A 24,239-nucleotide genomic window follows, 5' to 3' on the forward strand; every position below is an offset into this window, starting at 1 on the left:
ATTATAAGTACATATGGTGAAAAAACAAAGGTATTTTATTAATTAAAGCTGTTTTGCTTCCGGAACGTTTTTACCTTATCTACAAAAAGAAATAAACATGAGACAAAAATCTCAGAATAAATATTTATCTCAATATCATTCTTCTTCTACCTCTTTCTCTTTATTCACCTCTATAGTAAAGTGGTTACCGCATTTGGCTACCGTTCCAGAAGTCCAAAGTTTCGTCATGGGGCTCATAACAAATATAAGTGGGTTCCACTCTCATATTTATTTATTAACACCCTGGACTGGTAAAAGGAGAGCAGGACTTATCACCTTGCCCTCATGCAATCAATATTCAATATAATGAAGTATCGACACAATGCAGTGCCCAATGCACCATTTCGTGCAGATTTAGAAAAAGAATGGAAAAAATTAGCCTTAATTTGAGTGAAAAAAAAATACGTTTACATACGAATACAAAAAAGTATTAATCTTAAAATCCCGTGTTTTATAAGCAATTAATTGAAATGTTATCGGTCTTCATACTGACTTTTTAAAATCTTGTTGAATGATTTTACTACCCTAACGGTCATATATGCTAGATGCGACAATGCAATGTGACGGTCTAACCAATGGAGTTAACCTTCGACTTCACTATTATAATTGTTTGTCCAAGAATAAGCAATGTATCACATTATATCACATCAAAGCGCCCTCGAGGTTGTACTTTATGGTAATGGCGACTTTTATATTATATTATTTTGAGAAATAAAAAGACTTTGTTGTTTGATCCACTCACATTTTTATTAACCAACTAGTTTCAGCAACAACCTGTTGCCCTCTTCAGGGTTTAATGAAGAGGGTAACAGGTTGTTGCCGAAACTAGTCGGTTAGTAAAAATGTGAGTGGATCAAAAAACAAAGTCTTTTTTATTTCTCAAAATAATAAATCAATATAATCCACAAAGTTAATGCTTTCAATATTCAAAACGTGTATATTAACCTTAATTAAATAGTGAATACAATATTTAATTAAATATTATTACTTAAATATTTTTTGCTTCCATATAGTCAAATCCAATGATAAAGTTATGCTTTGACTAGGAAATAAAATGAGCTGTTTTTTTTTGCTCCATCGGTAGATAAGCGAACAAACACATGAAGGTCTTATTTTGAAGCTCGGAGGTACTTATAAAAAAAAAAATTTTTTTTTACAAAGAAATCGATATTTATTCTATAAAGATCATTTCCAACAAAAACATGGAAATAAATATTTATACTTGTAATTCGAGAAGATGTTGTAATTCGATTCACGGTGGAGTATTTTTCTGTTGTTCTTTTTGGGTTTAAATACAAAACTCATTCATTAAGGTTTATGATAAAATAAATATTAATGTAAGTACTAGTTAGAAATCCCTATTGATTAGTGTAAACAATATCTACAATTTATAATAAGTCGATTATTAACGAGATAGTAACATAATTTTTACTTTTCCGATAACTGCAAATGTATTTCCTAAAATCTAACATAAGTTTGTATTTCGAGCGTTTGAGTAACATAAAAATGTACGTTTTGTAAATCTTGATACTTCAATATCAGCCCCACGCAATCCATTGAACATGACTAACTATCGAGCCAATACATTTACTCAGTAACATATTCCTTAAACTCTTTTTATTATAGATTCTCCAAAACTAGAGTAAAGCTCCCTGACCAGCCAAGCATTTTTATTCAAAGATTAATGTAACCGTAAGCATTGACGGATTGTAGTCATCCCTTAAACACTCTCAAATTTTTCATTCAACTAACATGTCAAAAATAATGTTTTTCCGAACCTCGATTCATTTTCCCCGACGCGTTTTAAGGGTGAGCGGATTAACAGGGATTAAAAATCAATCTATCTTGTGAGATTGCATAAAAAAGCTTATGAGATTGACAGTCAGAAACAACTTTTAATCTGAGTAATTGGTACAAAGATTTTTTTAACTGAAAAATTGGTATAGATCACAACTTCAATGAAATATTTATAGCTTCAGTCTAATCATTCCAAGGCTTATCATCCGGCTTTGGCTGACTTGAGTAATATTTTTATTTATATGTGCAACGTTCATCGTTCGGCTCTTTTTTGAACATCCATATTGCAAAAATATTTTAATTCACTTTGTTGGATTATTGAACATTTGTAGGTTAACCGTCTTAAAACAATATATGCTTCATCTGCGATGAGACGCCTACATATTAAAATATCACTCTTAACATAAATAATTCAGTGCCTGGAAGAATAAATTAAATAATTTTTTTTAAAAATATTAACTTGTATTTAAATTTTTTATAATAATGAGCATATTTTGTGTAAGCTTATTTTCAGAATACTCGAAGAACTTTTTTTAGCTACTCGACAAAAAATATTTAACGTAGTATTTTGTTGAAAAATATATTAAAAACGAAAAAATAAGTAAATAATGTATAATTTAGTAAATTTTACCTTTATCATCCTTATTACGTACACGTTTTTGCAAATGCTAGCTTTCAGAATAACCGCGCAATTTATTAAACTGTATGATTGAATTTCCACGAACAACTCTCGCTTCCGTACTTCAATACATCATCCGTACATAATTGTTTCAAAAGGAAGTCTAATTAGATATCATGACAACACTTGCGATGCCATCAACCGTTTCGCATAAACGTATATTGTATTTTCTTTGCCGGCAAAATGTAATGAAATTAATTTGCTTGTATCCCCATTATCCATGTAGGGGGTTTTATAATGCATAAACGAATTAACTTGACTTAATAAAAGAGACCACTATTGGGTTTCCCAGCTCTCAGGAAGTCCTCGTGTTCATCTTGAAAATGTACATATTAAATATTCACGAAGTACTTTAGAACGAAGTGTATCTTTGATCTTACGATACGAATATCGCTTAGTAAACTACTTCATTTATTTAGATCCTAGGAATTACACCAACTGCAATATTAATATTACTTATAATATCAGACACTAGATTATTTACCCTTCGAATGAAATGTCAGTTTATAAAAAAGAACGATAAATGTTCATATCATGTTGAGATACCTTTATGTTCAATCATTTCTATAAAATGCAAACATATAATTTTATCAAGTGTAAACATAATGTTTTCGATTATTATAAATGTTTACATCAACAAGTGAAAATACAGTTAGCTTTATCACCTGTCGTTGAGAACATCTGTAGTTCTCAAAATAAGTCGTATTAACATTAATAAGCTCAAAAATTGTCTTATAAAAGTTTATAATTTGTTTTGATATTTAAATATTTTTAAAAAAAATGTTTTTTTTCTTAATATTATTGTAACTGTTTCAAGAATTGAGATTAATCCGTTTTTTTACGCAAGCGAAATTTTAACGACTCTCAAATAAAATTGAGTAAAATAAAACTTGAGTAAAATGAAATACATACGTATCATTTTTTATTTTTCTTTTTTTTTTCAAATGTCAATATTATTTACAGCTACATTACTTATGATTACCAGCTGCCGTGTAGTGAGACCATTTTTTGTCTTTCACGGGAATCTGTAAGCAGTTAGAGCTGCAAAGCGCCATGTATTGGTAAACGATAAAATTTTATGGTGTTACCAATTGTAGAGATGGTATAGAACCACCAGAAACGTTTTGTTTAACTGTTATATAAATCTCATGATTTTTAAATATTTTTTTGTATAATTTTATAATAATATTTAACTGTGTGGAATAAAATCATAGCTTACGATTATGAAAGCTTTTAAAAAAATCTACGTGTGGTTTTTAAGTAATATTTATTTTATATCATAATTAAGATACATATTTTTTTTTATTTGGCGTTTAATTTGTAGAAATCCACTTGTATATTTAAAGTTTTGGAATTTAACATCAATTTTAGTCCAGTAAATTGTTTATTTTATTTTTAAAACATAAAAAAGTAGCAGTTATTTTGCTTTGTTAGGGCATTCTTAACCTAATTTTATTAAATTGTTGGTAATTGTTATTTATAATTGCGATAAATTGTTTTTATAAACTGTTATTACTCTATTACTGTCTCAATGTATAACCCCTGTCGCTATTTACTTGTACGATAGAAGTTGCAAATACTAAATAAATCAATTTTCTCATGTAATCGTCGAGATTGTAATTAAATTATCTAAATCCAGATATTCGGAATTTCAACACTTTCAACAATTTGAAATACACCCTAGCATTATTTTGATCTATTCGCTTAACTGATCTAATTTTAAAATGTTTTATTTATTTATTCATTATTCTTTTCAGAATTCTGGGAAGACCATTTCCATTGCCGCTACCTAAACAGCTCCAGAACTCCCTACAACCTCAAATACACTACACCCTGTACCGGAAAAGAGAAATTAACAAAACAAAATACAGATTTCGAAGATCAACTGCAATTCGTGTCTGATGCAGTCATGGCCTTTGCGTACGCAATTAGGTAAATATTAACTATTGTTTTACTATTTTTAATTACAGTTGGACTATTTTTAAGAAGAAAATGATATAATAAAAAAAAATCCTAATAATTTTGTGCGCAAATATCAAAACACATCATTACGCATATATCAAAACACATCACTAGAACTTCACAAGAGACATCTATTGGTGAGATGTAAATAACCTTTTTACTAAGCAGATACTCTTATATTGGTGATTCAAAAAACTTCCAAGAATTTGAGTAGTGTGGTTGTCAATAATGGGTAGAATTGGTGAATGTTACACGTGTGTAAAGTGATCACTTAAACCAGCCTATGACAGTGGTCAGCCCCGTAAATGCCCAGACTTCCATATTCTTCTTCATCTTTGATGAGATGTCGAAAAATAATAATAATAATAATATTAAAACAAGTCCTGTAATTGGAGATAATCCAGATTTTGTGAACAAGTATTTGTACACACTCAAAATGTTGTAAATGTGGTTTTCCTTCATTTTTCATACATTTAATGTATGTACAAAGAATATGAGATATCAACGCATTTCTCAAAGCGATTTTATCGTAACCCATTATTGAGCACAAATGAAACTGGTTTTTAATTTATTAAATGTATCTAATTATGATTACCGTTATGCAGAATAACAACAAATAATTTGATAAACTCCTTATTATTCATCGTTCCGTTTGTGTAATACCACTTTAATAATTTACAAAGTGAACGATGAATGATAGTGAGAGAGTTATATTAATAAACTACAAAGTAAACAATGCTTTTAATATACAAATAATTTGTTTTCCACTCAGGGATATGCACAGAGAGCTTTGCCATGGTCGTCCGGGACTCTGCGATGCTATGAAACCCACCAAAGGTCCCGAACTACTACGTTACCTGAGGAAAGTTCAGTTCGAGGGTGAGTTTAATGTTCACTAAATCTAACCCATTAACAGAAAGAGCGGAGATATCCTGAATTTTGTTCTCGTATCTCTTATAGATAGCTGGTTGTTTTTGCTTAGTGTCTCCGCTGAATTTTGGTGCGTGTGTTTTCTGGTTAAACAGGTTTGTGCTCAATTATATTTGTATCATTTCAATCCTCTGCACTGAATTTCTGTAATATAAACCAATTCTAACTAAACATAGTGGTTTCCCAGTAGCTAATGATTTCGGATAACTTTACTTCAAACCAGTGGCGTACCAGATACCAACAAAATAAATATAATGCCTACATAATGATGTTAACATATTTCAATGATTAAAGAAAACACTTCGTTTTTTACCACTTGAGTTAACATATTTCGTTTTAAACTGCATTTACTTTTTATTATGTCATACACTAGCAAACCGTTAGCTACTTTCAAGCATAGGTAGGCAGAAAAGCAGTTTTTACAAGTATTTTTCTGTTCTTCCACATTCATTTACCTCTTTCACATTTGTTCATGACGTGGTTTGGTGTATGAATGAATTACTTAAAAATATTAAAATTCATAGATTTTTGTAATGTTGTTTGTATTTAAGTTAATATTTTTACTGTATTTTACTTCTAATTATTTTACATATTTTCCATAATTTTTTTTAATACTTTTTCAATCATTTTTATTGATATAAAACTTTTTAATCTTAATAACTGCAACGTATCAAATGTTGGCCAGAAGAGCCGATCAATATTTTACCCTGAAACTTCAACCTAGGATGTAACAGACGGCGATGACCGATTGTCATCTGCTTACCATTTTGCATTTAAGTAATTTCCTTTTTAGATCACTCAAATGCCCTTACAACTCTACACTCCACTATCTTTCATCACCCTTTGCATCATTTGGTAGAAGGAAAAAAGGAGGAGTAATAAATTACCCACACGTTATAACAAATTGTTATGGTAGTTGTTAATTAAATCCAACTGTTTTGAAATAGGCTCTAAATTGTTGGCCTTGGTTTCCAATATTTTTGGTAAATAAACTTTTGCCTTCAATATTTTTAACTCAATTCTTACGTTTTTTACCGAAAAATTTTTGTTTTTAAGTTTATAATTAAAATAGTAATAATAGACACAAAGATTCTTCTACAATGTCATAAATAGATCTTTTTCAAAGAAATTGTTCTTATTTAGTGTCATAAAAATTAAACACGTATTTTACAATTAAAATGTAATTAATCTGTACCTTATTTATCCCAAAAGCTTGTTCAGAGACTGCGAACAATAAATTCAAATCCGAAAGAATTTATTTCATCAAACAAATATTTGGTATTGAAATGGTTGTCAGAAAATGTATGGCCGTATTGGTTTATCGATTTTATTATCCAAATTACCATACAAATATTGAAAACGTATGACAGGTGAAATTTTGAATAAAAATTCAACACCCTATAAGCTTTTACCAATGAGAATTTTGATTCGAATTCGGATATGAAAACATATTAACTGCGGAATTTCTCGTTTTTTTTTATGTGTATGTTTTTATCAAAGTTAAAATAAAACTTTGATATATATACAAACTATAACATTCACATACACACTGAAAGGACAAAGTATTTTTTGGAAGCAGTGGAAAAAATAACATCAAACATTAAAGTGGGTGAATACAATATTTTTCTTTTATCATTTTATAAACATTTTAAAATATGCCTTTAAAAAATAAAACAAAAAAAAAATTGATATTGATTAGTCTCTAACGGTTTCAAAAACCCACTTTTCACCAACCGGTTTTGACAAATACCTCATCACCCTCAGGAAAGGTACAAACTGCTACATACGGATACGTACTGGAAAAATAAAGTTTATATCAAAACTGAAAGGAATAATACCACAAAAAATAAATGTAGTATAAACCACATAGTTTGTGTAAAAAAACTTCGTTAGTTTTTTAAATTGTGCCATTTGTTTTGATTATATTAAAATCGTTTTCAATATTATTTTTTTAGAGTTAGTTAAATTTGAATATTTTTAATTAATGTTTTACTTAGTAAATACCACTATTTCTTAAAATCTACTGTGACACGTGTTTCGATGCATTCCGCATCATTTTCAAACACCGTATGTGAAGCTAATTCTAAACTTTAGAGTTGGGTCCTTGGGACGTTGAAGGTTGAAGAGGGGGTAGTAGCTGTTTCTTATTTTTATTTATTAATTAAATTTTTATTTTTATTTTTATTTCTTATCAGAGGGAACATAGACAAAAGGGGGGAGGCTTTAGTCATTGTCATATTGTTAATTATGGGTTTATTGTTATTTATATTCTTATGAATTTCTATTGTTTCAAAATGCTGCAGTTTATGGCTTTTCGTATTGATTATTTTTAGGATTTCTACGTTGTTGTGGTTAAATTTGTGATCATTATCTATTAAATGGTTAGCGAATTCCGAAAAATTATTATTTCTCAAACATAATTCATGTTCCCTGATTCTTATTTTGAATTTTCGGGAAGTCATACCAATATACGAGCTTCCACAGTCGCAGTTTAATTTATATATGCCACTATTGTCCAATATATTTTCAGGATTATTTTGTGTTTTAAAGATTTTAGTTAAATTATTTTTTGTGTAAAATGCTGGTTTTATATTATTTGGGAATTTTTTGGTAATTTTATGTGATGTTTTATTTATGTAAATGATTCTTTTCCAGTTGGTTTTTACTTTTTCACTATACGTATCGGCTGAGTAGAGAAATGTTTTTGTTAAAATCTTTTTATTTTTACGCGCCAATATCGCGTCTATTATATTTGGGTTATAACCGTTATTGTAAGCAATTTGTTTAATTGTATTTATTTCTCTTTTGAACTTATTGTCATTTAATGGGAATTGTAGTGCTCTATGGATCATGGAGTTAAAGCTAGCTAGTTTATGATTAAGTGGATGGGCTGAACAAGAGGGAATTACAGTATCTGTATGTGTGGGCTTACGATATACATCAAAAGTAATTTTTTTATCTATAATTTCTAAACTGAGGTCTAAGAAATTGATTTGTTTACCTCCGTTATTTTCTAATGTAAATTGTATTTTATCGTTAAATATATTGATAAAATTTAGAAAGGAATCCAATTGTCTTGTTGTTCCTTCCCAAATTACCAATATATCGTCAACGTACCTGAACCAGTTTTTTACAAATTTGAGTAGGGGATGCTTAGACTTAAAGATTTCATTCTCTAAGTTATTTATGAAAATGTCCGCAAGAATTGGGGACAAAGGAGATCCCATGGGTAAGCCGTTAGATTGGACATATATTTTATTATTGAAATTAAAATAATTCTGATTAGTGCATACATCTAGTAGTTTAAGCATCTCCTTTACAATGCTTTTATCTAAAGGTGAGGCCTTTAGTAAGTTGTTGACAATTCTTTTGCAATCGTTCACCGGTACATTAGTAAATAGGTTCACGATGTCAAAAGAAATTAGTTTGGAATTGTCTAAAATTTCTATGTCTTTCAATCTGTCAATTAATTCGAAACTATTTTTAATTGTATAACTAGGTGTGAAAATGTGGTTAAAATTTAGCATATGATTTAATTTTTTAGACAAATAATAATTAGGCGCAGAGAAGGTAGGGACGACGGGACGTATTGGGATGCATTGTTTATGTAACTTTGGCAATCCATACAGGCGGGGAGGTCTCGGGTTCCTTGCCACGTGTTGATTGAATTGTAGCTTCCCACATGTGATGGGACACTCTCTTATCGTCTTCTTGATGTTTTCTTGGAATCTGCTGGTCGGGTCAATTTTTTGTATACTGAAGATGGGGTCTTGGAGGAATTCTTCAACTTTTTTAATGTAGTCTGTAGTGTTTAATATGATAATTGTGTTACCTTTGTCTGCTTTCGTTTCGTTAATTAAAAATGGATAGATTTTACCACAAAGTGACTGCCGAATCAATTAATAAATTTGAATAGTTTAAATAAATAGAAGGAAAAAAAGAGAAAATTTTAATTTTAAATTTTAAATTCGAGACAAGATAAAACTAGAAGTTACCGTTTTGTGTACCTAATAAAATAAATAAATGCTTAAATTTTGTTAAATAACAAGCATAATTTTCATTATTTAATAATTTGGCATTATCATTTCGAAAAAAACATGGTTCAAATATAAAAATAAAACAATTGTACATAACTTATATCTTAAGCAAGTGCTTTATTTTTATATTTAAAGAACATATTTTATTATTTGTAATAAAACATACAAAAAGTTTTATTAAACATGTAAAAGTTATAAAAAAATCTTCAAAAAGACTTATGACTGAAATAGGTATTTTATTTTTCTATTTTGAGAATAAATTTCGTTATTAAAAAGTTGACTCAACATTGACCCTTTTTCATATTATTTTTTGACATATCATCAAAGATGAAGAAGAATATGGAAGTCTGGGCATTTACGGGGCTGACTACCGTCATAAGTGATCACTTTACACACGTGTAACATTCACCAATTCTACCCATAATTGACAACCACACTACTGAAATTCTTGGAAGTTCTATATAAATATATGAACCAATTTAGAAACGTTGTTCTTGAATCACTAGAACTTCACAAGAAACATCTATTGGTGAGATTATTATTAAACCAGCCTATGGCGGTCATCAGCCCCCTAAATGCCCAGATTTCCATATTCTTCTTCATCTTAGATGAGATGTCAAAAAATAAAATGAAAATAACTCCTGTATTTGGAGATAATCCAGATTTTGTGAACAAGTATTTGGACACACTCAAAATGTTGATCCTTTTTAATCCCGCTTATACAAAGCGTGGGATATTAGATTTTCTTATTTTGAAAATAGTTTCTTTTAACAGTTAATAATTTTTGGGGTGCGCATTAAAAATGTAAGATGGTGAAAATGCCCCATAAAAGATAAATATTTTTCTGTAGGCGGTTACTTTTTAACGATTCTGGTATGAGATAAAAGTATGTTTAACGTGCTTTTATTGTCTCGTAAAACGTACTTTTTATGTCCGGGTCACTCGATCACAATATGAAATTTAATTAAAGTATTCTACAGCGTTCGCATCATATTTCACTGAGGGATAGCAAGCACTTTATGGAGTTTACGGCCGTTATCTTGAATGTTGTTATTATGAAAATTACTGAATTTTATTGTATCATGACTATTCGTAATCCCGTTTTCTTATCGAGTTGAAATTATTGTACAAAATAATATTATTTTTATCGTTATTTTTCTGATACCTCCTTGTTATGGAGCCCAAACGGCTTCTAAAAGCATCTAAAAAGTATAAATACTTTCGACTTGTGGTATTGTTGTTTTCTCCATTGTCATAAAAAAACCTCAATTCGTATTTTAACCTCTTATCTGCACCCAATGGTGTATCAAATAAACGCAGTGTTGTCTTGATCGTTAACACTTGAAGGAAAGGTGATTAGCCCACCGCTTCAGGTGCTACTCCAGGGTAATGTTGAATAAATATTTAATCCCCCCCTGGGAATCGAACCTGGGACCTCTATGGTAGCTGAGTGCGCTGACCATTACACGATAAACGCCATCAAAAAAGCTGTCTTTCATAGTCAAGAGCCATTAATAGTATTATTTATTTGTATAAAATTTGATTATTTTTTAGTACAGTCTCATAGTAAGCTGACGATAAATTTACCTTGTCTGCTTCCTAGCGTAGTAGTTATCGCAAAAGGCTGTGATAATTTTCAACTCTAAATAATTAATTTTAATATTTTCCATAATTGATTCGGGAGATACATTTCGGTAAATTTTTTCCATTCTTAATAAAAGTCAAAAACTGCAAAATTGTCAAACAACAGAAATTCATTAAAACATAAATAATAATGAACCCATAATTAACAATATGACGTTGACTAAAGCCTCCCCTTTTATCTCTGGTCCCAATAATAAAAAAATAATAAATTAAAATATATGAAACAGCTCCTACCCCCTCTACAACCTTCAACGTCCCAAAGATACAACTATAAAAATTAGACTCAGCTTCACATACATCAAAACACGTGTCAGAATATATTTTAGAAATAGTGGTATTTACCAAGTAAAATTTGGACAAAAAATTATTTAATTTGACAATTCAAACATCCCACACCGTGATAGAAATGTTAAACATTAAAGAAATATAAAACTTTTTAAACGATAAAACGACAATCCTTACTTTTCATGTATTCTTTGATCCGCTTAAGAGTTTTCGCACAGAAGAGCCTAATTTCGTAGCCTCGCTTTTTCGGCAGTTGGCACCTATTTTCTGTGACGTTTCGCATCTGTTTTGTAACCTTTTGTTTCGTAAGGGTTCGTAGTTCGTACCCATCCAGTGACGCAATGCGAACTGGATATTACGGCCCGGGGCACGTCTGATCCTTGAAAACAAACGAGACTCCGGTCTTATTATGTCAATACCGCCAAAGCCATCTCATCATACAAATTGCGATACTTTCTCACAGTTTAAAAGGTATGTTTCGATTTTGAAAACGAAAAATCGTGACTTAACTACGAAATTTTCTCGAAAAATATAAGTCACGAACCTTTTTTTGTTCTTGACTAAATAACTAACCATCAAGCAGCTTTTTGCAAGGGTAGGCAGAGAGAAAAAAATGCCACACCAATCTGTCTTAGCAAACAATTTTCGCCTCTTCCACATATATACTCGCCAATCATTCCGGCTCCTAACCAGATATAATCATTCAAGGCGGGATAGTGGTTAGCCCGCAACGTAATTTTCTTTATACCTAGGTATTATTTAACTAAATTGATTATTTGCTTTAAACACCGTTTTTGTATTAAAATAATAAGATTTCCTTAGGGATAAATATATGGTTTGAAAAAAAAAAGGAATCATTCAAAGATAGGGAGTTTGAAAGAATGATATCAATATGCATTCTGAACACTTATCAAATTCGAATACATATTTTTTTTTTATGTGCTCTGAGACACGTGTGACTCCTCGCGAATACTATATAAGCGACTACCCCCTTAAAGTCAGAATCGTACTCGCATTTTTAAGACCACTTCTCTGATACATACTCTCAAGAACTTGGAACGTTTGACACTGTCGATGAACTAGTTATTCAACGTCAAAGGATGCTGAGCACCTTGAGATGAGCTATTACATGACAAATAAGTTTTTTTTTATATTTATGTAATGTATTGAAATTCATAAAATTCAATTCACTAGCACTTTCAATACATGATGAATTTCATCAATCAAATTCATCATGTATTGAAAGTGCGAGTTTCGCTTTAAATATAATTTATACTAAAATAAAAACAGTTGAATAATTGATTCTCTCCGCTTTAAAAGCTTAAATATTGTTTTAATTTATTGTGCTAATTTAATCCATGCCTTTAGTCAAAATAGTTGTAGGAGAAAACAATAGCATTCCTATGAATACACTAACATAATTTGTATGAAAAGTTTTAGACCACACTCGGTTCGTTACGTTCTATACCCATGTTTTCAATTCTGTTTCTAGGGGTGATCATTAAATGAGGCGTTTAAATTTATCATTAAATTTATCATTAAATTTATCAATATATTGAAAAATTGTACTTAAGTTTAAATTATAAAGTAATGTAATTTTGTTCAATTTGGAGATATGTTTAAATAAACAATTTTAAAAATCCAGCACTATGGATTAAAAGTATTGTACATTTTGACATCTTAACATACGTGTAGATGAAGAAAAATATGGATGTTTGGATATTTACAGGGCTTATGACCTGTTAATTGATCACTTTACACACGTACAACATTCACTATTCTACCTTTAATTTAAAACTACACCAATCATTTTGTATGTTTTTTCAATGGCTGCTATAAATTCATGTACTGCGTCATGAGTTTGATCAATATACATATTTAAAAACTTCCAAAAAAATTTAAATTGTTCTTTTGAGATGTCGATATGTCAAAATAACTCCTAAGTGGAAAAAATCTAGATTTGTGAACAAGTATTTGGACACGTAATTTTCAAGCACCATCACTTGTTTAAGAAACAGTGGTATTTACGAAGTTCAACATTTAAATTACATATATTATTAAAATATTATAAAATATATGTATTTTTTTCACTGATTACTTACTACTAGAAAAAATCTCAAAGTTTATGAAATTAATCTGGTATTCGCTTTAAAATGTTAGCCTACTTTCTGCATTAAAAAATCTCTTTTAAATTGGTTTTGTGTAATAAAGGTTAACCGAGATAAATCTCTCCCTAACGTAAATTGAGCACATCATTTGCGAGATGATGCAAAAAAATTGGATCTGACTAAGTTTCTCCAAATTATCCTGCCATCCGCATTAAACGACATTATTTTTGAAATGCTTTTCAAGCTCGTTATTTATTACGTTGTTGAATCGTATGTTGCTCTATGATAAATATTTGAAAAAGGTCTTATTACAATTTCTTTGAATAAATTAGATAACATATCAGAAGAATGTATTTTTTTTATTTTTCGACTTTTGACTGAATACCCACGATTCTTATTCTTCTTTATCTCAAACCCTCATCCGCACCCGATGGTGCATAGGGTACTGCATCATATAAACGTTATCTTGATCGTTAACACATGAAGTATAAGTGATCAGCCATCCGCTTCGGGTGGTGCAAAGGGTATTGCAAGATATAAACACATTGTTATCTTGATCGTTAACACATGATGGAAAGGTGATTAACCCTCCGCGTCAGGTACCCGTCCAGGGTAATAATATTGAATAAATCGGTAGTGTAATGGCAAAGGGTCAATCTGTCAAATTTTTCATTTTCTAAGTTTGTTCCACAAAATGTCTAAAATAGTGTATTCCATAATTTAGCAAAAGGATATAGATGTAGTTGCATTACTTATGTAGTTTTATTAAGATATGTACATGTGCCATCCGAACAAAATATTGAATTTCACAAGTTTGTTTTTGCTCTCCTGTAAAATTTGGTCTGAGAGAGATATACCCCTTTGCCTTTACACTATCGAAATATTACAGTAATAAAAAACATTTTATATGAACCACCCCTGGAAATCGAACTCGGGACCTCTAGTACGGTACCTGAGCGTGCTGACCATTATGGAGGTGGATTCTCATTACTCAAAATTCGTAAAATTGTATAAACGGTGCAAGTGGTAACACTTAACATATTTTTTCAGAATAAACTTAAAAGGAAATTATATATTGTTCTGATTATCGAACTCAGGCCCTTGTATGATCCTTACCACCACGGTACATGTATTTATAAATAATATCACATAAAAATTTATGTAATGTTTTCCTTTTGAAATTTATCCCCGTCTATGATATAGTGATTAGAGCATTTGTTTGCTATATTGAAAGTCCCGGGTACGATTCCTAGGGGGGTTAAAATAAATATTAAAAAAATCCATTCTTATATTTATTTAATATTACCCCGGACTGATATCTGAAGCGGAGGTTTCATAACTATGATGAATAACTGAACATTGGATCAACACGATGCAATGCCCTATGCACCTTGAATGTGGATAAAGATAAGTATTGAAGTTTTTTTTAAAGTGGTTTCTTGAGTCATCATTAATTATTTACCACAATTAATTTATGCACAAAGCTAGTTTGTATATTTATTAAACGTATACTTTGGCGATGTTAAGTTTATTCTAGCTTTTCAAAACGACAAATACATTTTTTCAACAACAATATATAAATTATGAATGAAAAAACATAAAATCAAACATATTTTGCATTTTCTATTAGAATTTAGAAATAATAAATTATCATAAAGTTTTATGTTCAAAAAACCTCCAATCCTTTTTTCATCGATAAAATACATAAAAAATTATATTTACTTCACGAATACTGTAGATTACAAATATGTACCTACAGCCATTGTTTAACAAGGTTGGTACTAAGCGGATTGAAAAATGAAATATGTTTTTTTCCACATTTTCATTTTAATAAAATGAAATTGCTTGCAGATTACAAAGGCTTACATTGTAATACCAATATATCACAGAGATATATGTGCCTTTGAATAAATATGAGTATGCAGATACAATTTAATTTGTATTTGTTCATTTAAGGTCATTTTTGTCGTTTCGATAGATATTTTATTCATAAACAGTTTTAACACTTTTTTCTATTAAAACAAACCGTCATTAAAATTTGGAGGATTTTCAAGACGTTTTTATTCAAAATAATTTTCAATTTAGTCAAATTTAAATTTCGGTTTGCAATTTCCTCAAAAATACCCACTTATTTTCGCATACAGATTATTCAATTAAATTGGAAGATTCAACGGTATAAAAAAAGTCTTTAAATGTTTAGGCGCTATTTATTTATGGACATTTTAATATTCATTGAAGACTCTGATTTCAATCACAATAACAACGGTTTGGATAAGTTTAAAGAAAAGATAGAATCTTAAGTATTTGCGAAAAACTTGTTAGGGGTGGAGTTTAAGGGATATCTTTGTAATACTCGGTATTAATTCGATTGAGCCAATTTCTGAGACAAAGCTGTTGTAAAGTTCAGAGAATTACATCTGAGCCGCTTCTTCTAGAAGACAATGAAGAGGGTATTTCGGTTTCCCTGTGATATAATTGCTTTGCTTTCAGTTTATTTATTTCTACAGAGCTATCAACCATCGTTTATCCGTAGAGACGCTAAAACACATCCTAATCAAAAACAAAAATCTGTGCTTAATTTAAGGAGTATTTTTATATCTTACGAATTCTTTAAATATAAAAATACGTAAAATTCAATGACTAATGTGATTCCTTAATCATTTAACATGTCCACAAAGTAAATGCCGAAACAGTAAATAAAATACTTATGTGATTACTCAAATTTTCTCCACTTATTTTCATGATTTCATGTTTCCTAGCAGGTAATAAAAACCTCATTAATTGATTCGGCAGTCACTTTGTGGTAAAATCTATCCATTTTTAATTCGATGCATTCCATGATGCGAAATGCATCGAAACACGTGTCACAGTAGATTTTTAGAAATAGTGGTATTTACTTAGTAAAACATTAATTAAAAATATTAAAAACCTAATAATATTTTTTTCTTAATTTTGTTAATAAAAGAAGACTCAAGTTTTCTAATGCCTAATATATTTAATAATAATGAGATAAAACCCTTATCCGCACCCCAATGGTGCATAAGGCACTGTGTCATATAAACGCAGTGTTATCTTGATCGTTTTACACATGAAGGAAAGGTGATCAGCCCTCCGCTTCAGGTACATGGTAATATTGAATAAATATTACAGTGAAAAAATCACTTATATTTATTTTACCCCCCATGAAAATCAAACCTGGGACCTTCAGAACGGTAGCCGAGCGTGCTGACCATTACACTACGGAGGCGGACATTTAAAAAAATATATATTTAGTGCTTTTAATAAAAAAAATACTTATTGATACGTTCTTTACATATATTTAATGTTTCCGAAAGAAGATGTCGAAAGAAGAACAACTCCAGGGCTTGCGAGCAAGTACTGTTCTTCCCCATAGAGTAAAAAACGCTGTCTGATAGAATAAATCAAAATTAAAAAAAACGTATTTTACAGAAATTATAATTAAAAAAAATATTATTTAATTTAAATATGAATAAACGTTTTCAATGTTTTCAATATTAAAACCCAAAAAACCAGAATGTAGTAATTTGTATGAAAACACTCCCCTACTATATGTACTAAAATACTGCTGTGACCCGGTTCCCAATATTCAGTTAAATCAAACCCTTTCTCAAAATTCAACCCGCGTGAAATGGGTAGGTAATTAAATTCCTTGGCCAGAATGTAATTTTTAATCCGTTTCACGTTTTAATTAAAATTTCGATTACGTTTTTGGGGGGACCATCATCGTATCATCACTGGCATTTAAAACTAATCACCAGTTTTCGTGTAAGTTAGTCATTAGGATGAGAACTTGTGGAAGAAGAAAAATACTATGTGATAAATATTTTTACCGTGTGTCCAAATACTTGTTCAGAAAATCTGGATCCAATTACAGGAGATAATAATTAAAAATTGGTTCATTTATATAGAACTTCCAAGAATTTGACTAGTGTGGTTGTCGATGATGGGTAGAATTGGTGAATGTTACGTGTGTAAAGTGATCACTTAAACCAGCCTATGACGGTCGTCAGATCCGTAAATGTCCAGACTTCCAAATTCTTCTTCATCTTTGATGAGATGTAAAAAAGTAATATGAATGTAACTCCTGTAATTGGAGATAATCCAGATTTTGTGAACAAGTATTTGGACACATTCAAAACATTCTTTTTAGCCACTTTGATTTTTGGTATATTTTTTAATGTTTTTTTTTTGTCAAAAGTAAAAAAAAAAAGAAATATATTTTACTTTTCTTTCTTTTCATTGTACCAGTGCGTATCTCGATAGGGATTACGCCCACAGAAGGGTTAAATCTATGAAGTTGAACGTATTCATATCTCAACATAGATGAAGAATAATATAGAAGGGTATTTACAGGACTCGATAAAGTGATCACTTAATGCATGTGTAATATTCACCATTCTTCCCATGATTGACTACAACACTCAAACCCTTATCTACATCACTACATCATTTTAACGTAGTGTTATCTTGATCGTTAACACATGAATGCAAGGTGATTAGCCCTCTGCTTTAAATACCAGCCCAGGGTAAAATTGAATGAATATTAACATGAAAAAATCACTTATATTTATTAGACCCCTCTCTGGGAATCGAACCCGGGACCTCCAGAACGGCAGCCGAGCGTGCTTACCATTACACTTTGGAGGTGGAAAAAACACTACTCAAATATGAATAACTTTTTGGTGGAGAAATCCAGTTTAATGAACAAGGATTTGGACACATGTTGTGAAGTTTAACGCATAGTGTTACAATAACAAGAAAATACTCACATTGAAAAAACTTTCTCGTGAAAATTTTGGCAAAAGCAAAAATCTTTTGAAATTTCCATTGTAAGTTTATTACAGGGTGGCACAAAATTAATCCTCCGATCGGAAGATGTAATAGTTTTCGCAAGTAGCGTGGTACATCAATCAAAAATAACATTTGTGAACTAGACAGCTGCAATATACAAAAAATGGAAAAAATGGGCAAAAATGTATATCGATACTGGCGGCAGGCACCTGATAGGATATCAGCTTTTTTACATTACACAAAAAATATAAAGGTTCAAATAAAAATTTCTTTTACTTTAAATCTTTTTTTATTTAGTTAAAATGTTTAACTTAAAAAAAATTAGATGATTTATTTTGCGAAAAGTTTTTTTGTTTACTGCAGTTATTTAGTTCATAAATATTGAATATGATTGACGTACGATACCATTTGCAAAAAAATTTAACATCTTTCTATAGGGTGATTAAAGAAAACACTTGTTTTTTACCACTTGAGTTTTATTATAGACTACATGTTTCAGAAGTCAAACTTCCATCATTCAGGTCTGTATAATAACAGACATTATTGGTCAGTTATTATACAGACCTGAATGATGGAAGTTCAATTTCTGAAACATGTAGTCTATAATAAAACTCAATTGGTAAAAAACGAGTGTTTTCTTTAATCATTGTAACATGTTATACCACAAAGTTAATGCCAAAACAATAAATAAAATATTTCTATAGGGTTATTAATTTTGCGCCACCCTGTATGTACATTGCTTTCTGGATGTATTACCAAATGACTTAAATGGAGTCACTAATATCTTTTGAAATAAAACGATTAAATTTGTTAAGGCTCATTTATATGATTTACACTTCAAATGAACAATAACAGCACCAAAAACCATCCTTAATTATTTTCTCGAGTCTGATGAGTATTGTTCATTTGTGACATAAATCACGTTTACGAGTCTTGGAAGTTTAAACAATTATCTTTTAAACTCGTCGAGATTCCAAAAATTAGACCGTTTAAACCAGAGTTCCCCAAACTTTTTTGTGTCGTAGACCCCTTGCCATGTTTTTCCGTGTTGGGTAGACCCCCTACTTACCTGTTATTGATTTCCTGTAAATTTCTAACTGTAGTGAGGTTTAGTGTTAAAAACTTAAAGTAAAAACACATGTTAATTTATACATTTATTAATTGAATTTAAATTAAAACTACTCAAAATAAAATTTTGTATCTATTATGTAAAATATACGTAACATAAAATAAACTATAAATAAAATAACATAAGCAATAAGTCAATATTTTAAGTGTGAAGGATGAACCTGATGCTTTAATAATAAATTATCAACATTTGGCGTCAATTTTGTAAGGGTTAATCTTAAATCTCCTCGGCTAATTATGTCAAGTCTGTTTCTTTTTTTCGTTGGGAGATTGGTAAGATAGTATGATGTAAGTAAATAGGTATTATCAGTGTATGTGTTGAGATCCACTATCGTGGACCCCCATTGTCATTTCATGGACCCCCAATTTTTTTTTCACTGACGTAGATCCCTTGCAGGTTGCCATAGACCCCTAGGGGTCGATATAGACCACTTTGGGAATCACTGGTTTAAACCAAGGGTTTTCTATTCGTAAAGTAAGTATTTCCGTTTCAAAATTAATTTAATAGTATGTATAATAAAAATCCACACTTTTTTGAGTAGGCCGAAATTTTTGTTCACAAACTCTGTATCCGTTATCCGCGCTTGATGGAATGTTCAGTTTTTTTCAGCTAGATTTCAAAGATGAAAATTGTGATGAATTAAACTATGTGGATCAAAGTTTGGTCGAGAGATAAATTCATAATTTTAAACTAATGAATTTAAGGAGAGGCGAAAACACAAAGTATGGTAGAAAAAATGTAATGTTTTTTATTATTATTATTGTAATTATTCCAACTCTATGATACAATACGGCTGTCCAAACTTATAACACAGTAAGGGACATTTTTTTGTAGTACGTTTTTTTGCATTTTCGGACTAAATAGAATCTACTTAGTCCAAATATGCGAAAAAAACTTACTACAAAAAAATGTCCCTTACTGTGTTTTGAGTTTGGACAGCCGAATACATGTGTTCATAACTTCCGTACACAGATTTTTTTCAGTGTTCCTTAAATTTATCAGTTTTAAACAATGCGAATTTGTTGAATGTTTTCCGCAGATACTTTGTGCCACATTTTATAAACTTTATAAAACTAAACAACTTTGTTTTAACCACTTTTTTATTATAAGTACACTTTAATCTACCGGTTCCAACAAGAACCTTGTCATCATCAGGGTTTATTAAATTCTGAAACATTAAAAAACATACAATTTAATGTTTTAAAATTTAATAAACCCTGATGATGACAAGGTTCTTAATGAAACCGATAGGTTAAAGTGTACTGATAATAAAAAAGTGGTTAAAACAAAGTTGTTTAATTTTATAAAGCTTAATGCAAATTTGTTTTAACGCTCAAACTATAATCTACAAAGCTTTGTTTCTAACAAATTTTGCCTCTAAAATCTAGCTTACTGAATATCCCATCAATTTGAAATTTGAAATTCATAAATTGACAAAAAGCTGATTTGAAGTCTACGTAGAATTTAAATTTCATCCAGAGATTAATTTAATAGAATACTTTTTTTACTTTTTGAATTATTTAAATTTTCTTGATTGATTTGTTAGTCACTTAGACTGAGAATATAAAAGTTTTAATTTTAAAAAATAACGTGTTGGAAATTTATTTTAATTTATATTTTTTTATCATTTGAGAAATTAAAATATATCAATGTTTCAAAGGGCTTTACAGTAGCATATTGCGAAATCTTGTTGAAACCATAGCTCTGTCACATTAATGCCATTCAACTGGGGTACGAAAAAGTCAGAAATCATGGTCCTGTAGCGCTGTCCATTGACCGTAACATTCTAGTCGGCATCGTCCTTCGTACCTCAGTTGAATGGCATTTAAGTGACCGATCTGTGGTTTCAACAAAATGGAGCAACATGCCACAAGCGGGTGCCACCAGTAATTTATTGTGGAAAAATTTAATTAAAAAAAAAAACAACCTAATAAAAAACCTCTAAAAAAAACCTTCATAAGATAATTTTACAAATAAAATAATGTTTATTTCTTTAATATTGAATGCTTTCTTCAATTCAACACATTACAGTATTTTCGTCGCTTTTTCGTATTTTATCAAAAGACATTATTTTACAATACATATTCTAAAGAAGCCGTTTAGCAAGCATTCTATAAGAATATTTTTTAACTGACTGCGTATTGAAAAAAGAGCTCCAAGCAAAATACAGTTATTTTCCGTTGGGCACGTTTACTTTGGCTGATTTATTAGGTAAACAGATTTTTTCTTTACCCTTCGAATTTTTGAATGGATGAACAAAAACCCTTTGTACTTACACAAATATTTCGCAACATAAAAGGTTTTTTTTTAAATATTGAACGCGTTAATACAACAAAAAAAGGTTTATTGGGTTTTTCGGCTTCTGAAAAAGGCTCTACGTTGAAAAATGTCGTACTAACTTATTCATGTAAGATATTTTCGAATTTGATTAGTTTAACTTAAACTGTTGTTTTCATCACATCAACTTCAAAGAGTTTTGAACGATTGGTTTCAAACTACATCTTAAATAGCTAAATGATTCAAAATTCCAGCAACAAAATTTATATTTGATCAAAATAGCTACTTGAAATTCCTACCAAATTCCGGCTGACGTCTTAATACATATTTTTAAACACTTTTCTGAGCAGATGTTTTTTTGGGATTATTGAGTTTCAAGAAAGAAACTGTCCTCTTTAAAACCTGGCCACGCTATAATTGAGTTATAAAAATATGTGAACTTATTTTGAAAACAAAGTTACTTTATTACTTATAAAATGGAAAATCACGGAGCTAGTAATTCCAATATTGAGTCTTAAAATATATTTTGTTACGTGCGTTTGTGTGTTTACATAAAAAAATAAAATTAAAATACAGTTTTAATTTCGTATATATTTACAACATTTTGAGTGTGTCACGTGTGAATAAGTATTTGGAAACACTAAGAATGTTGTTAATAAATTGACTTGTCAAATTATTAGTTAATACTTAATAAAAGCTATCCTCATCCCACCAAAGATGTCTCTTGTGACTCTTGCACCCTGTGTTTCGAGTTTGATCGATATATCTAGAAGTTTCAAGTAATGTAGAATTTCAGTAGTGTGATTGTCAATCATGGATAGAATTGATGAATGTTACACGTGTGTAAACTGATCACTTAAACCAGCCTATGACGGTCAAAAGCCCTGTAAATGTTCAGACTTCCATATTCTTCTTCATCTATATTGAGATGTCAAAAATAATCATCATTCTTAGATAAATATTTCAATATTAGAAACTATTCACAGATTGTCGTTATGTGACTTTTTGGATTAAAAATACGAGAATCGTTGAATATTTAGATAATATACCTAGTAATACGTGTATTAAGTAACTTAGGCAAAAAAAAAATTTATACCACCTTAAATGGTAACCTTGACTTCAAGGGAAATAAAAATTAAAGTAAAAAAAATTGCATTTCGAAATTACTTATATTCGGCATAATATTGATCATATAGAAAATCAATAAGCTGTTGCATTTGTGTAGCTAGTAGCTGTCAAATTATACTCGTATAAACTCAGCTGTTCAAACTCAAAGCACAGTAACGGCCATTTTTATGTAGTACTTTTTTTGCATTTTGGACTACTTAGTCCAAAAGTAGATTCTACTTAGTCCAAAAATGCAAAAAAAAAACCGAACTGGTCTGAGAGCTACAAAAAACATCGTTTTATTAAAGTCATCAAAACTAGAATCATTGTTGAACTCAATGAACAAAAAACGTTATTCTTTACAATTACATTAGGCTTTTGAACTTTGTAATTACAATTTATAAGTTTTGATTTTTACCTCCGTTCACTCTATAAATCCAATTTCTAAATCAGTTTGGGCATAATGTAAGTACGAAGCTTTATCAGGAGTTTTCCGGGTGATAAAGTTCTGAGTTGCTTTGAGGCGTTTCTCCGACAGAACCTCACTATTGGGTGGATCGCAAATCTGAAAGTCCAATCTACATTATGTAGCCCTGAGTGAATTGTACCTACCCACGGTACTAATATTTTTATTAAATTTCCGTCCAGTATTAATTTTCAAAAAATCACTCTGAAAAGGACCCCTTTATAAGCGGCATTTGTATCTTTGATGTAGAGCTCTTTAAAACATTGGTAAATTTTAATTTCTCAAATGAAAAAAATGTATTAATTAATTTTTATGTTGTAGCAGGGAATATTTAATATATTTTATAAGACAATCTTTAAATAAAGTCCTAATTGAATTGTATTATAAATATCCATGTTATAAAATTTTGAGTGTGTCCAAATACTTGTTCACAAAATCTGGATTATCTCCAATTACAGGAGTTATTTTCATATTATTTTTTGACATCTCATTAAAGATGAAGAAGAATATGGAAGTTTGGGCATTTACGGGGCTGACGACGGTCATAGGCTGGTTTATGTGATCACTTTACACACGTGTAACATTCACCAATTCTACCCATTATTGACAACCACACTACTCAAATTCTCGGAAGTTCTATATATATGAACCAATTTAGAAACCTTGTTCTAACCTTGTTCTTGAATCACTAGAACTTCACAAGATACATAAATGTAAATGCCCAGACTTCCATATTCTTCTTCATCTTTGATGAGATGTCAAAAAATAATATCCATGTTATAAATGAGACATGTTTTTACGCAAACGATAAAGAGAATTTCTTTTCTAACATTAATAAAAATATTTGACTAATTTATATGTCATCAGTTTTAGAGAATACCGTCTAAAGAGCATATTACATTTTTCTAATTTACAGATTTAGCGTTAACTTGCAGAAATCCACTTTTTCTATATTTAATATTAAAAT

At 30.0% G+C, this 24,239-nt stretch overlaps 1 protein-coding gene across 1 annotated transcript in view; it reads left to right on the forward strand.

Moving 5' to 3' along the window:
• The window catches only part of mtt (mangetout), a 206,999-nt gene that overhangs the window by 54,042 nt on the left and 128,718 nt on the right, over positions 1–24,239 (forward strand). Inside the window, exons 5-6 of the mRNA XM_088271556.1 lie at positions 4,273–4,447; positions 5,250–5,356. Coding sequence (XP_088127682.1) covers positions 4,273–4,447; positions 5,250–5,356 — 282 coding nt within the window. The remainder of the gene's footprint in view (positions 1–4,272; positions 4,448–5,249; positions 5,357–24,239) is intronic.

Source organism: Brachycentrus maculatus, unplaced genomic scaffold, assembly GCF_059751285.1.
Source record: "Brachycentrus maculatus isolate JH-2025_06_01 unplaced genomic scaffold, ASM5975128v1 h1tg000448l, whole genome shotgun sequence".
Lineage (NCBI taxonomy): Eukaryota > Metazoa > Arthropoda > Insecta > Trichoptera > Brachycentridae > Brachycentrus > Brachycentrus maculatus.